Source organism: Tachypleus tridentatus, chromosome 8 (assembly GCF_004210375.1).
Source record: "Tachypleus tridentatus isolate NWPU-2018 chromosome 8, ASM421037v1, whole genome shotgun sequence".
NCBI lineage: Eukaryota > Metazoa > Arthropoda > Merostomata > Xiphosura > Limulidae > Tachypleus > Tachypleus tridentatus.
In genome coordinates, this window is record NC_134832.1 from 79,498,547 (window position 1) to 79,512,377 (window position 13,831).

General features: G+C 34.5%; 1 protein-coding gene across 3 annotated transcripts in view; it reads right to left on the reverse strand.

Moving 5' to 3' along the window:
* Positions 1–13,831, reverse strand: part of LOC143222761 (potassium channel, subfamily K, member 16-like) — a 44,304-nt gene that overhangs the window by 12,317 nt on the left and 18,156 nt on the right. For 2 of the 3 annotated variants that reach the window (XM_076449712.1, XM_076449714.1), the window contains exons 2-3: positions 5,904–6,054; positions 4,595–4,771 (exon numbers count right to left, since the gene is read on the reverse strand). In XM_076449712.1, the coding sequence (XP_076305827.1) occupies positions 4,595–4,771; positions 5,904–6,054 (328 nt within the window). Of the gene's footprint in view, positions 1–4,594; positions 4,772–5,903; positions 6,055–9,709; positions 10,043–13,831 lie in introns of those variants that run through there. The other variant, XM_076449713.1, reaches the window with a different exon arrangement.

Sequence of the window (13,831 nt, forward strand, 5' to 3'; positions counted from 1 at the left end):
AGTTCTATTGACGATAAAAATCTTTCTAGGCCTCATTTTCATGAAGTTGGCTAATTCAGAGGGCTAATTTCATTCATACGATTTTTGCTATCAACTGGAAATATTACATCAAATTCATTGTGTAAATTGTTAATGTGTTGCTTAAGGTTGTATCCTTTGTTATTCTGAAAATCTTTTGTTACACAAAAGACACACTGATTTATTATCTGCTTCAATCACTGCAAATTTCAACTCCCAACTTTCATTAAATTCTCGTGTCACGTTTTTCCAGTCATGCGCCATTCTCCTTTCGGCAGTAATGCCAGAATCATTTAAATTGGCTTTATTTTCTGAGTGTTTACCATCATCTGGATTCTTTCCTTTTCGAATGATCCACTTATCCTTATTATAGGATTAAAAACAAAATATATTTAAAAGCTTGAAAGCGCGTGGCATTAGCAATGACGTAAGGCAGTGCAGTTGCTGATTATCAAATTTGCGATTAAAATTAAATGATGGAAAAAGTTGATTTCTAAAGTCGAGTTGGCCACAATTCTGCTATCTACTGGCTATGGCGTTACCCACCCCTGACCCATACCATCTGTCCTGAGAATATATTTTTACTTCAGATGGGTTTCTCGTCATTATGTTCTTCAGTTACTGCTGTTCTTATGTTAGCCAAGTTTTATAACCTTTTGTTCTCTAATTACTGTAGTTCTGATATTAACCAGTTCTAAAAATCTTATGTCCTTCAGTTGCTGCGCCCTCCCAGTGGCTCAGGGGTTTGCTTGCGGACTTACAACGCTAAAAACCGGGTTGCGATAACCGTGGTAGGCAGAGCACAGATAGCCCATTGTGTAGCTTTGTGCTTAATTCAAAACAACATCAGTTGCTGCAGTTCTGTTAACCTGACCTAATAATTCTAAGTATTTGTGCTACGGTAGTTCCGATGTTCATCCACTCGCACTCCAGGACACAGAAGACGAATTTGATTTTTTTGACACTAGTGGTTTACTCTTCCCGTGTTGCATACTTCAGACGTGAATCTATTCAACCAAAACTGAATTTTTATCTCTAAGCTAATTTCAATAGTAACAATATGTTTATTTTTCAGTCTCAATAGTCTTATTCGCGTGCTTGGCTGAATTATTTCACATCTTTCTTTTCCATGCCAGGTTTGTGGCAAGACTCGTGTATGTGTGTGTGTGTTTTTGTTGTTTTTTCTTATAGCAAAGCCACATCGGACTCTAATTTTAGCATTATAAATCCGTAGACTTATCGTTGTCCGGCAAAACCCGTTTCAATGTGACATTTCAATTAACTAGTTATGCATTTTGGTTCAAGATGTTAGAAGCTTAGCAAGGTTTTGACAAATATTGTGTGAAATACCGTTGTATACACAATACTGAGTAAGAAACAGAATAGAAAATTATCGCTTTGAGTGAAGAAAAGCAGCACAGAAAGATTATATTGATATTGTTACTTATGTATTTATTACTGTATGTTATAATAGTTTGTCCCATCTAAACCTTCCTGTTTAAGTTACAATAAAACAGAATCATCTAACAGAGAAGGCCTTCTTGAGACTGGAATCCAAATGTGTCTGAACATCTACAAAAAGCCAAAGTTAAATCCGATAACTGAATACCATTGATCTTGCCCGTGTTGAGATTGTTTGTGAAATCGTAAGTGACATTAATATAGACAAAGTACCATTCAATCTATTTATATACAACACCTGGCTGAACAAACAGGAACTGCTTTCTTTTGTTGTTAGGTATGTTAGTAAAAATATAGAAAAAATTGAATACTTATAGGATATGGTAGTAAGCTTTGATACAAAGTTAGCATGAATGTTTAGTTCACTGCAGAATCTTTTTTAAAAATCATGATTTTCATTTGATAATCTATGTGATCCAAGATATGATGACTGTTCTACTATGTTTGGCCATTATACCAGACTAGAGACATGTGGGCCCGGCATGGTCAGGTGATTAAGGCACTCGACTCGTTATCCGAGGGTCGCGGGCTCGAATCCCGGACATACCAAACATGCTCGCCCTTTCAGCTGTGGGGGCGTTAAGTGACGGTCAATCCCACTATTCGTTGGTAAAAGAGTAGCCAAAGAGTTGGTGGTGGATGGTGATGACTAGCTGCCTTCCCTCTAGTCTTACACTCCAAAATTAGGGACGGCTAGCGCAGATAGCCCTCGTGTAGCTTTACGCGAAATTCAAAACAAACCAAATCAAACCAAAGATACATGTGCAAGATTTGGACTCAATAGTATATTATGTTCGTTGCTTTGTATACCGTTTGATTTTGGTGATAGTAGACACATACGAAGAATAAAGTGACAATAAATGCCTTTCGAACACTCCAAAACTATTTTGCAGCACAGAGCAATATGGCATTCAACACAAGCTGCGAACTAAATGAAGTGTCACAATAAAGTCTTGGGTACAACACGTTGGTCATTTCAAGCAAAAAACTGTACAATACTTGTCAGTACAAACGGTGTTGTGAATTCTACACTAAAATCTATTTTGGCCAATGGTAACTTTGATTATGAAACTACTAGTGAACCTTCAACCATCTTGGAATCTTTAGACCTTTAATTCTGTCTTGTTACTATGAATGAACTCTTTCTTCTCTACCTGGCCCGACATGGCTAGGTGGGTTAAGGCGATCGACTCCTAATCCGAAGGTCGCGGGTTCGAATCACAATCGTACCAAACATGCTCGCCCTTTCAGCCGTGGGGGCGTAATAATGTTACGGTCAACCCCACTATTCCTTAGTAAAAGAGTAGCCCAAAAGTTGGCGGTGGGTGGTGATGACTAGCTGCCTTCCCTCTTGTCTTACACTGCTAAATTAGGGACGGCTAGCGCAGATAGCCCTCGAGTAGCTTTGCGCGAAATTCAAAAAAGAAACAAACAGACAAACGTCTCTACCTCTTCACTATAGATGGACTTTTGTCTGTTTGTTCACTGTGAGTGAACTTTCGAAATTATGACACATGGCTATCAAGTATCTACAAAGAGCTGGTATGAACACCGTTATAACGACATTTGAAGTTTAAGTGTTAGTTTTAGGACTTTAAAGCACAAGAAATGAGGAAATATTTGACCAGCATTTTGCAACAGCTGAAAGAACAACATTAAAATTTGTAAAAAAACAAATTCTGGAGCACCATACCAAAATAACGTTTAAGTGAGTTGATGGCATTGTCGGTTGAGTCAGAACAAAAGAAAGAAAGCTGATTAATTTCATCTTTCTATAATGTTCTAACTGCATATATTGTGCTGACATGCTGTATATTGCATATTATTTCACACGTACTATACCTGTGGTTTTCTGTATAAATACATATATAGAACTGCCAGTTTGCCCCTGAAGAAGAAAAGTCCACCTTTCGAAAGCGCTTGCGTTATAGGGTTTCTATTTCATTTTTATCAAGACTTCTTGGAACTAAGTGTTTTTAGAACATCGTGAATACATATATGGAACGATATTTTGGATGCTTGATGCCTCTAAGTTAGGTACACTTAACCTGTATGCTTGACTGGCTGGGTCTGTTTGATTAAGTATCTATTCAGCACCTGAATAAAAAATAACATCGTACCCGAAACGTCTAACGAAAAAATATATTTGTAAGTGGTACAGTTTTGCTTGGTTGTTTCTAATTAAGCGGAAGGATATACAATAGGCCACCTGTGCTGTGCTTACTACGAATATCGAAACCCAGTTGTTAGTGTTATAAATCCCATTACTTACTGTTGTGCCAATGACAGGGGAGTGAAGATAAGACGCCCTGTCGTTTCTGAAAACAGCCAGACTTAACGAGTACTGTACTTTATTTACTATTTCAAACGTTACGCTAATTTCAAATTTGATGTTGTAGTAATAATGTTATTTACCACAAGTCCACACTGTTTCAATCTCTCAAACTAAAACTGTTTGATTACGCGTCAATGCCCTTCAGTGGCACAGCGGTATATTTGCGGATTCACACCGCTAGAAGGGGGTTTCGATATCCGTCGTCGGCAAAGCACAGATAGTCAGTTGTGTAGCTTCGTGCTTAATTCAAACAAACAATACGCGTTGATTACACAATGAGTTATCTGTGATGTGCCCATCACAGTACGACACCCTGTTTTTAGCGTTATAAGCCTCCACGTATAACAGCTACAACGTTACAGTATGAAAGACGCAATGCAAAATATTTTAATCGCTAACGAAGTAACGTCAAACCGAAAGCTAATAATGTTGTTTTATACATTCTATCTCCTAACGAAGGACCATCAGTCCAATTGTTAAACTGAATAAACCTTTTCTGAAAGGTCAAAATCTGTAGTACACACTAAAGAGATGTTTTTATTTGGTAGTAATAAATCAGAACTGTTACCAGTAGAATAGGTATATATGTATAATTTAAGCCAACGTTTCGCCATAACGGTTTTATCGAGGCTGGCAGGACACATGCAAAAATATTTATTAGGCTTAGTTATCAATATTTTAAATAATTCTCATCTACCTTTTTTATATTTAAAGAAAAGAAAACCAAATGAAACAGAAAGCTGTATTAATAAGTAAAGACGTCATGCACGATTCTCTTACCTATTGTTGTAACGACTGTAATTGCGAAGAAAAATGAGTTGTAGAAACTCCAGTTGATGTGGGTATTGTTACCATAATCATCCATTAAGTTTTTACTCCTTGCTTCCGCTAGGTGATGCACAAGTTTTTGCAAATCTCCTTTAGTGAAATTTGGATGATTCGTCCCTAGAAGCCTATCTGTCTCAAAACAAACAAACAAAAAAACTCTATATGATACTGTTTTCTAAATTATTTAGAATTTATATCCGAAAGCCCTGGTAATAATTTTGTCTTATTCATAAATAACTAATAAATCATATACTCTATTATGAATCTAAAAGAGATAGAGGAACTTGTTTTATATTATAATAATAAAAAAATATTTCTTATTGCATCTTGATATTTGGATATGTTAAATATACAAAACATATTAAATAAAAATTTGTTTAATTTTTAGTTTAGAGCAAAGCCACTCTTAGCTATCTGCTGTGTTTAGCGCGGATAATTGAACTTTGAGTCAGTAACCTTACAACTGTCTCGTTGAGGACGGTAAAAACGAAATAAAATATAATAAATAAGACAAGGTTTTTAATGAATTTTCAGTTCAGAGGAAGGATTAAAGTTATTCATATTTGTTCTTTGTGAGATAATGATGTAACTGTCAAACAATTTACATTAATACCAAAAATATGCCCCCCGCTAGTACAGCGGTATGTCTCCGGATTTACAACGCTAAAATCAGCGGTTCGATTCCCCTTGGTGGGCTGAGCAGATAGCCCGATGTAACTCTATAAGAAAAAGCACACCAAAAATACAGATCATGATGCTTTGTAGAAGTGCTACAAGTAAAGAAGATTACTAAAGATTTGCTATTTATGAACTTCATACCGTTTCATGAAGGTGACTGTATTACAATCAGGCTTTGTGTAGTAAGGGTTAACGTTTCTAAGGGTTCTAAAGGGAAGGCATACAGTTCTGATTAAAATCTAATGAATTACTTCTCAGGCTCAGTGATAAGTGGATAACAATAATATAGCTTTATAATATATTTATAGAGTGAAATTTTATTGAACTCCTTGTTAAATTAAAAACAACCTTTTGTCTACAGCATTATATCAATGTAAAATATTAAATACACTTAAATTCACAAGGCATTAAATATCTCATAAACATCTTAACCTAATATGAATCATTTCGCAATTAACATCCCAGTAAAATTGTTTTAAAGGCTAACAGACATTTAACCTGATAATCAAATCTTAGTAACCTGATCATGATACTCACTGCTATAGATAACTACAAACAAATTACAGATTTTAATATTTCCTACCTTCCCACTTTTTCCGGGTATCTTTTAATTGCATTCTCATCTTCTCCTCCAAGGGAGCTTCAAGAGCCATAAAAACAGCTCCACCTATCAATACGTATATGATGAATAGAACCAAGAGGCCAAGAACCTCCTTTCTGGTCATAGTGATTGTCTAAGCAAAGCAAAAAATATTCTTAACAATACTGAATCGGTTAAAAAACCATAAATATTATACATATTTTTGTATTACCATAAGCAAGTGCTTATTGTATTTACAAGAATTATTAATACAAGTCAAAAATAGAATTAATAATATGTTAACCACAATATATTTGCAATAATAAATGGACAGCATTACACAGTTCACTTATTTCAAATTTGAGTCTATTTATTAATATAGTATCTTTTATTTTCAAATCATATTCATTGTTGTCCCTAGCAAGAAATTTAAACTGTTCTCTATAAATGACTTTGTTATACTGATATAGCTCACGTCTCTTAAAACTAAAGTATGGCCTTGTTTTCAGTTGAAATTTTGTCATTGTGTTGAATAATTTTTTCCTGGATCATATTATCAGTTGTTGCTATTGGCGTTTATGTTCATGGGTTTTAACCTGCTACAAGACGCTACATTCTGCTTATCACAGTTGGGGTATGACTTGTAGTAGACCACTTTCTGGATAGTTCTTGAGCCCTAAGATGATAGATATTACTTTTTTTTACATTGTCATTAACTAGAAATTATATCATTATTTTCTTAAGCCCCTGATCTGAACACAGCTTTATTATTTGGGTATGCAAAGCTTTATTATTTGGGTATGCAAATATTTTGCGTCGGAAGGAGCTGTTACAACCCATTACAAAAGCAATACCTCTTTTTGTGACATCACACTTTTTACCAGCTGCTGTTTTCATGTGATGTGCTGATACGATATATTCAAAGAGATTTCAATGTAACATATTCAGTCCTGCATAAAACAAGAAAATTCGCCAATGATCACAAAATGTAAACAATCCAATACGTGTCTTGATGAATATTAATATGTAGTTCATACAACATAATTTCTATATTTTTTAATCTTATTAAAGTGTCTTATTATCCAGCGCTAGGAGATTTGCATATTAGCTCAATTGGTGGGACGCTCGTTTAGCTGTGACAAGTTATCGGTTTCAAATCAAGATACAAAATTCATACACAACGTAAAGCCGTCCCCACGATCTCGAAATTTGGCTAAGGGACAAACTTCGTTTATGCGAGTGAGAAAATGTAATAGTTGAATTATTAAAAGGTTCCTTAATAGCCAGCCGGAGAGAATTAACTTTCTCAGATGGTTCAGATGGTCAAGCACTCGTCTGATGCATGAAAGATTCCATGTCTCTTAGACCCAATACGGGCAAATATGTTGTGAAAAACAAAAATACCACAAGATAATTAAATATTCCCCTACAATGGGCATTAAAAGCACATATCAGGCAAAAGCAACAAATTCATTCGACGAGAATCAAACTTTAATATGGAACAGTATATAACGACAACAGCAACAATAAACATCTGGCACGTGTGCTTACAGTAACAAACATTAAATTCTTAAACGTTTTGGAATATACATATTCTATCTTAAGCTGTGTTATTATTTAAAATTGGAAATGCATTTACAATAGACAAACTTTCTTTAATTAAAAGTTCAATATTGGATGATCCAGATAGATGATTTTGAAATTCGTAATCAAGACAGGGTGGCTAGTGTTTTCACTATGTGTACGAATCGAGAAGTTTAGCGGATTTGATCATTTTAACCAGTTCTGTTTGATACTCTTATATGTTCGCAGGTGTAATTGGCATATAGGCCTTGTGGAAAGTTTGACGAACTGTATGGTCTAAGAATGGCTCCATCATCCTAATAACAATGGAATTAACGGTGTTCAGCTAGTGTATAATCATGGTCACTGGACTCAATGTGAACGACAATGGAGTTAACAGTTCCACAGGCAGCACATGCCCTGAAACATCGATCTAATAAAGTATAATTAACTATCAGTATCGCTTATGTAACACAGAACTGTAGCAATCATCTTCACATACTTTCAGTAGCGATGGTATAGTTTGGTTTCTTTAAATCGTTTTTACTTTGAAACAAATCTATTTTCATAACATAAATGCCAGACTTAGTGAATTTTGTGTTTAAAAAGAAATGGGAAGGAATTTCGCATTTTATTTTACGATATCATAACGTGTTTTCGTATTATATATCAACAACCTACTGCTCAAACCAACCGGGCCCGGAATGGTTAAGCGTGTTAAGGCGTATGACTGGTAATCTGAGGGTCGGGGGTTCACATCCCCATCGCGCCACATATGCTCGCCCTTTCAGCCGTGGGGGCATTATAATGATGGTCAATCCCATTATTCGTTGGTAAAAGAGTAACCCAAGAGTTGGCGGTGGGTGGTGATGACTAGCTGCCTTCCCTCTAGTCTTACACTGCTAAATTAGGGACGGCTAGCACAGATAGCCCTCGAGTAGCTTTGTGAGAAACTCAGAAACAAACAAACAATCAAACCAACCGAAACAAATCATTTAACGATGAGTAAACAAGTGGTCGGAAACACATAAAACTTAGTACTAGTAGTAGGTACGTCTGTAGATCAAAACTTCAGTAAACTGAGATTGACGAAGATTTTGAATTGGTTTGTTTTAACTTTCGTCCAAAGCTACATGAAGGCTCTCTGCGCTAGCCGTCCCTAATTTTGCAGTGTAAGGCTAGAAAGAAGGCAGCTAGTCATCACCAACAATCGCCAACTTTTGGGCTACTCTTTCATCAACAAATAATGAGATTGATCGTCAAATTAAAACGCCCCCACAGCTGAAAAGGCGAGCATGTTGAGAGTGACGGGGATTCGAACCCGTGATCCTCAGATTACGAATCGAGTGCCTTAACCACCTGGCCATGCCGGGTTTTGACAAAGAGTAACAAGAACCATAAAGTTCTAATTTAGGTACATGATGAATGACGATATCCAACCCTTGTATTTGTATCTCTAACTTTGTAGAACAAAACTACTTATTCTTTTGTGTGTGTGTTTTGTGTTATTATTTTTCAAATACAGAGCATACAAAGCTGTAGCTGTTATTTTTAACAGTAAAATCGTGTAACTGAAATTCATCTCGACTTGCATGTTGACTTGTATTAGGTAATAATTGGTCATGAACTTTTAAGAGTTTTATAAGTTAAAAGGGATCATTATTATTACAGTGAGTGTTATCAAAACATTTGAAACAACATTTTATAAGACCACTAAACTGTGTTTAAGAGTTAACTGTCATGAGTTTTTCTCTCAGACTTACTGATTTTATTTTTTTATTTTTTTTTGTTTATCTCCATTTCTTTTCTTAGCTGCGGTATTTTTAGCTTCTTCGGTTAACTATATCAACACTTTCTGGTGTTATCACGAATTAAAATAAAATCCTTATTATTATGTTCGGTAAAATACTTAGGGAAGAACACGTGGTTATCCATCAGTTATTTTATTTGTCATAAAACTTTTCTCAGCAAAACCACCGATTTAACGCGAATAACGCACCCCAGAGACACAGCGGTATGTCTGCGAACTTACAATGTTACAAACTGGGTCTTGATACCCGTGGTGGGCAGAGCACTTATGGCCCATTGTGTTGCTTTGTGCTTAATTCCAAACAAAGAAACAAACGCGAATAACTCTTTTAGCTAGAAGGTTAAATCGTAAAAATAGCATCGTAAAATAACACATATAAGACATGTTAAGAACACATGCAGATTAATCGTTATATTGACTTGTGTCTCGTACTTACCATATGTGTTCTTGCAACGTTACGAACCAAAGAACTTTGCACGAGACCTTAAAACTATCTGAGAAGCAAAGCTGACTTTACCAATCATTCAAAGAGTATAGTAACCTTTCATTCAACAGAGTGACCATCCGAGCAAACCCTAAACATTCTCTTTGAATACAGGCTTTCCCTTTTTTGAAGTAACTAGGGTAGTTGAAGCGAGAAAAGACATCGCCACGTGGTGTCGTTCAGTTCAAACAGAAGATACTTCATCATGCGGTATTCCTGGCCCCTTCACGATAGGGCATGTTAATTTTGTTGTATTTTTAGGAACACACAGAGAGAAATTTCAACTAGAAGTAGATCATTTCTAGTTGGCAACTTTCCCGAGAAATATATATAAAAGGACTAGGATTTGCAGGTGCTTTAAGCTTACATATAATCTTGTTAGCGCCCTCATGCGGAAATAAATAATTGTTTTTAACTTCATTCACTTTATAGTCACAAAAACGAACCGAAATACATTAATCTACTTATAAAATAACTAACAGATATTCTGAAAAACATATAGGGTAAAATATCTTTATAGATCAAGTGCAGAAACCATTGTTTACATATTTTCAAACAAAAATTAAAAACAATTAAAGAAAATATTGAATGTACAAACACAAACGTTCACTATTAGTTTCCGGAACTACGCGCTTCTATATCCTCAACATAAGTTTACACTTAACAACAGAAGTAAAAGTATGATATCATTAGTATCGCGTACTCAATTAAAATTATGATGTAAGTCTAGCAAGCATAAATATACACATAAACTAAATCATACCATTTATAACATTTTAAGTGTAAAATGCCAATATATCTTAAACATTGTCACGTTTTTAAAGGGAGGAAATACTTTATCTCGGTTACTTAAACAATGAAACAATCAGTTTAGGAATATATAATCAGAATCTGACAAATTAAAAAGGTGACTTTAAAATAATGTATACTTTTTTACTCAACTCAAATAATTACTTACACAAGGTAAAAGTGACTCAATCTCATCTCATTCTATGCGCAACTCTATCTGTGGTATATATGTAATGCTAAATTGTTGAAAGTTGCATTGTTGGTTTTAAGAGTCGCTTGCATTTGTTTGGGAGAATTACATAAAACTTGCATAGTCGAGTTTTATGGTCACTTGTTGTTGCTTACAATTGTAATATAAAAGTTGTATAGTCGATTTTTGTTGTTGTTAAGGAGTATTATATAAAAATTGCACAGTCAATTTTAGAATCGCTTGTTGTAATTTCGGAGTATTATATAAAAACTGCAGAGTCAATTTTACGGTCGCTTATTGTTGTTTAGGAGTATTATGTAAAAAGTTGCATAGTCGATTTTTATGGTCGCTGTTGTTGTTTAGGAGTATTATATAAAAGTTATCCAGTCGAGTTTTATGCTCGCTTGTTGTTGTTTAGGAGTATTATGTAAAAAGTTGCATAGTCGGTTTTTATGGTCACTTGTTGTTTAGGAGTATTATATAAAAGTTGCACAGTCTATTTTCATGATCGCTTGTTGTTGTTTAGGAGGTTATATATAAAAGTGTTTCATATTTTCGGTCTTCTTTGTCGCTTGCTGTTTGGGAGTTATATTGAGGATGCATAGACGGTTTTCGTGGTCGCTTGCCTTTGTTTGAGAGGACTATACAGAGAATTTCTTATTCTGATGCCAGAATATCCAGATTTTGATATAAATAGAAAAGCATATCAGTCTGGATAAGTGGCTAGTGCGCTTTTAAGAATTTTTTCTAACCTTTAGTGTTTTGTTATGTTGAATATGCGCTATTACAAATATATGAACGCTTAAAAGTATATTCAGTGTATTTTCAAAACTTTGTGAATCTTAGCAGATAACAACCGGCCTTTCTTATCTATTTTACAAGTGATGGCGTTCTCCATTTTTGTTCGTAATTCGTTTCAATATTATCATTATTTATAATATGTAAAATAATTTCAACAACTTTAACAATGAATATTTTTTATTACGTATGACTTTAGGACGAACTTTAATATCCTAATCTGACAAAATTTGTGATTACGACCGAAAATGTCGTTAACAGTGAAGGTATCCAAATGAAGATTCAAATAACTCTGGAGTTTATATGTTTTACTTTTTTCGTGTGTTGTTTTACGATACTGCATGGCCAGGTGGTTAAAGCATTAGACTCGTAATTCGAGGGTCGGGGTTCGAATCCCCGTCACACCAAACATGCTCGACCATTCAGCCCTGGGGGCCTTATAATACTACAGTCAATCCTACTATTCGTTGGTAAAAGAGTAGCCCAAGAGTTGGCGATGGGCGGTGATGACTAGCTGCCTTCCCATTTCTAACATACAGTCTCTTGTCAATAATGTTGTTTATGTAGTTACTTTAACATTGACTAAACAAAAAATAAACTTTTAAATTTGTTACTTTGAGCAACATTGATCGAACTATTACATTAGTATTGTGAAACCCAAGTGTTTGGAATATGTGCGAAAAGCATAAACTGAAGCTGTATAATATTTGACTGTTATCAAGAGAAAATCATCGTTTCGGTTTTAACGTTGGTTTTTGTCAATCTCTCGTTGCCTTATATATGTTAAACCGTTAAACACTCGGACTTATGCCAACTGTCCCGCCTGTACCGTATCATACTACTTTGCCAGAAGTAATTCGTTATATTTATATTTGCGTACAAATGTGTGTAGTTGCGTAGAATTCTTAAAGACAGCAAAAGCAAACGTTGTGATATTACTTAAAACATTAAATAATATTAATTGATTAGAATATTTAAATGATTTAATAATACTTCTTGACAACAAAACCTTATGTATATCACGTCAAAGTACCATAGTTAGTATTCTTAACGTTTTTTGTAACTTTTCTGTCTAAATATAGAGAAGAATTGATCGTAAGTATACGTTAATAATTAGTAGTATTTGTTTTTACTATCAATAACAAATACGTCCACAGTATTTTCTAGTTGATAAATGACGCCCCATATTAAGATTTATTGACGTTTCATCGTTCACCACCAGGAAAACATTTAAATGAAAAAGATTCCCCTCGAAGGACAAGATGAAGTCAGTCAGCGAGTCGAGCCAAAAAGAAGAGAGAGAGGAACCCGTTACAGTTTTGGAACACTGCTGATTAACTAAGACGAATTTAATTTATGTTTTTTATTCGTGTATTCAAACAAATGGGGTTCGCACAGAACATGCTAATCAATGCGACCAGAGCTTGTAGGTGGCTTTTGAAACATTTTATTTAAATGGACGAAACAGACAACCTATCAGAAGATAGTTTGATTGTTTAAAAGTCTTTTGTACGATATTATTTACAACAAGCAACTTGCTTTTGCGAATGAATGTTCATCCATTCTATTCTCTTAAAATTGCCTGTCAACATTCTAGTGAAAACGAATGTAGTAGATAGTACTTCCAACATAATACGTATATTAACGAGATAATCATATTATGTTATTCATGTTTTTTAACAATATATTTTTGAGAACGAGAGTAAGTTACCCATTACCAGTCGATTTTCATTGATAGTTTTTCGAAGATTCAGAAATTCCACGATAATATTTACATTTCATTCAATGTGTCTGTTTTAATTTAGACGCATCTATACCCTGATAACAAGAAAATTAGTTGAATTACAGCTTACTAGTATTTCAAATATTTTCTACTAATGAAAGATAAAAAGGCATTTTGTCGATTTTAATGTTATATCATCTAGTCTAAAATAAAAACGAAACATTATTATAACTTTAACAACTATTACATCAGCTATTTTTAAGCTTTTGCTGAACATCTATCATTCTAGTTTATTTATTTTCAAGGTAAGGAATATCAAAAGTCATTAATCTAGGTTTTCACCAAAGTCATCAAATAACTGTGGTTTCAAATCTCTTGGCATGCGTAAGAAGCAGACTGATGGATTAGCTAACATGGGTAAACATCACTTGAAACGTGAGGTGTTCGTACATTCACGGTCTGAGTTTTTAGCTAGCGTAATAACTTCCGTATGACTTTCATTTAGGATTGAAACACTTTACAGTTAATACGGCGATTCCATGAGTTAAAAACACATCATGGCCAAAGTTATGTG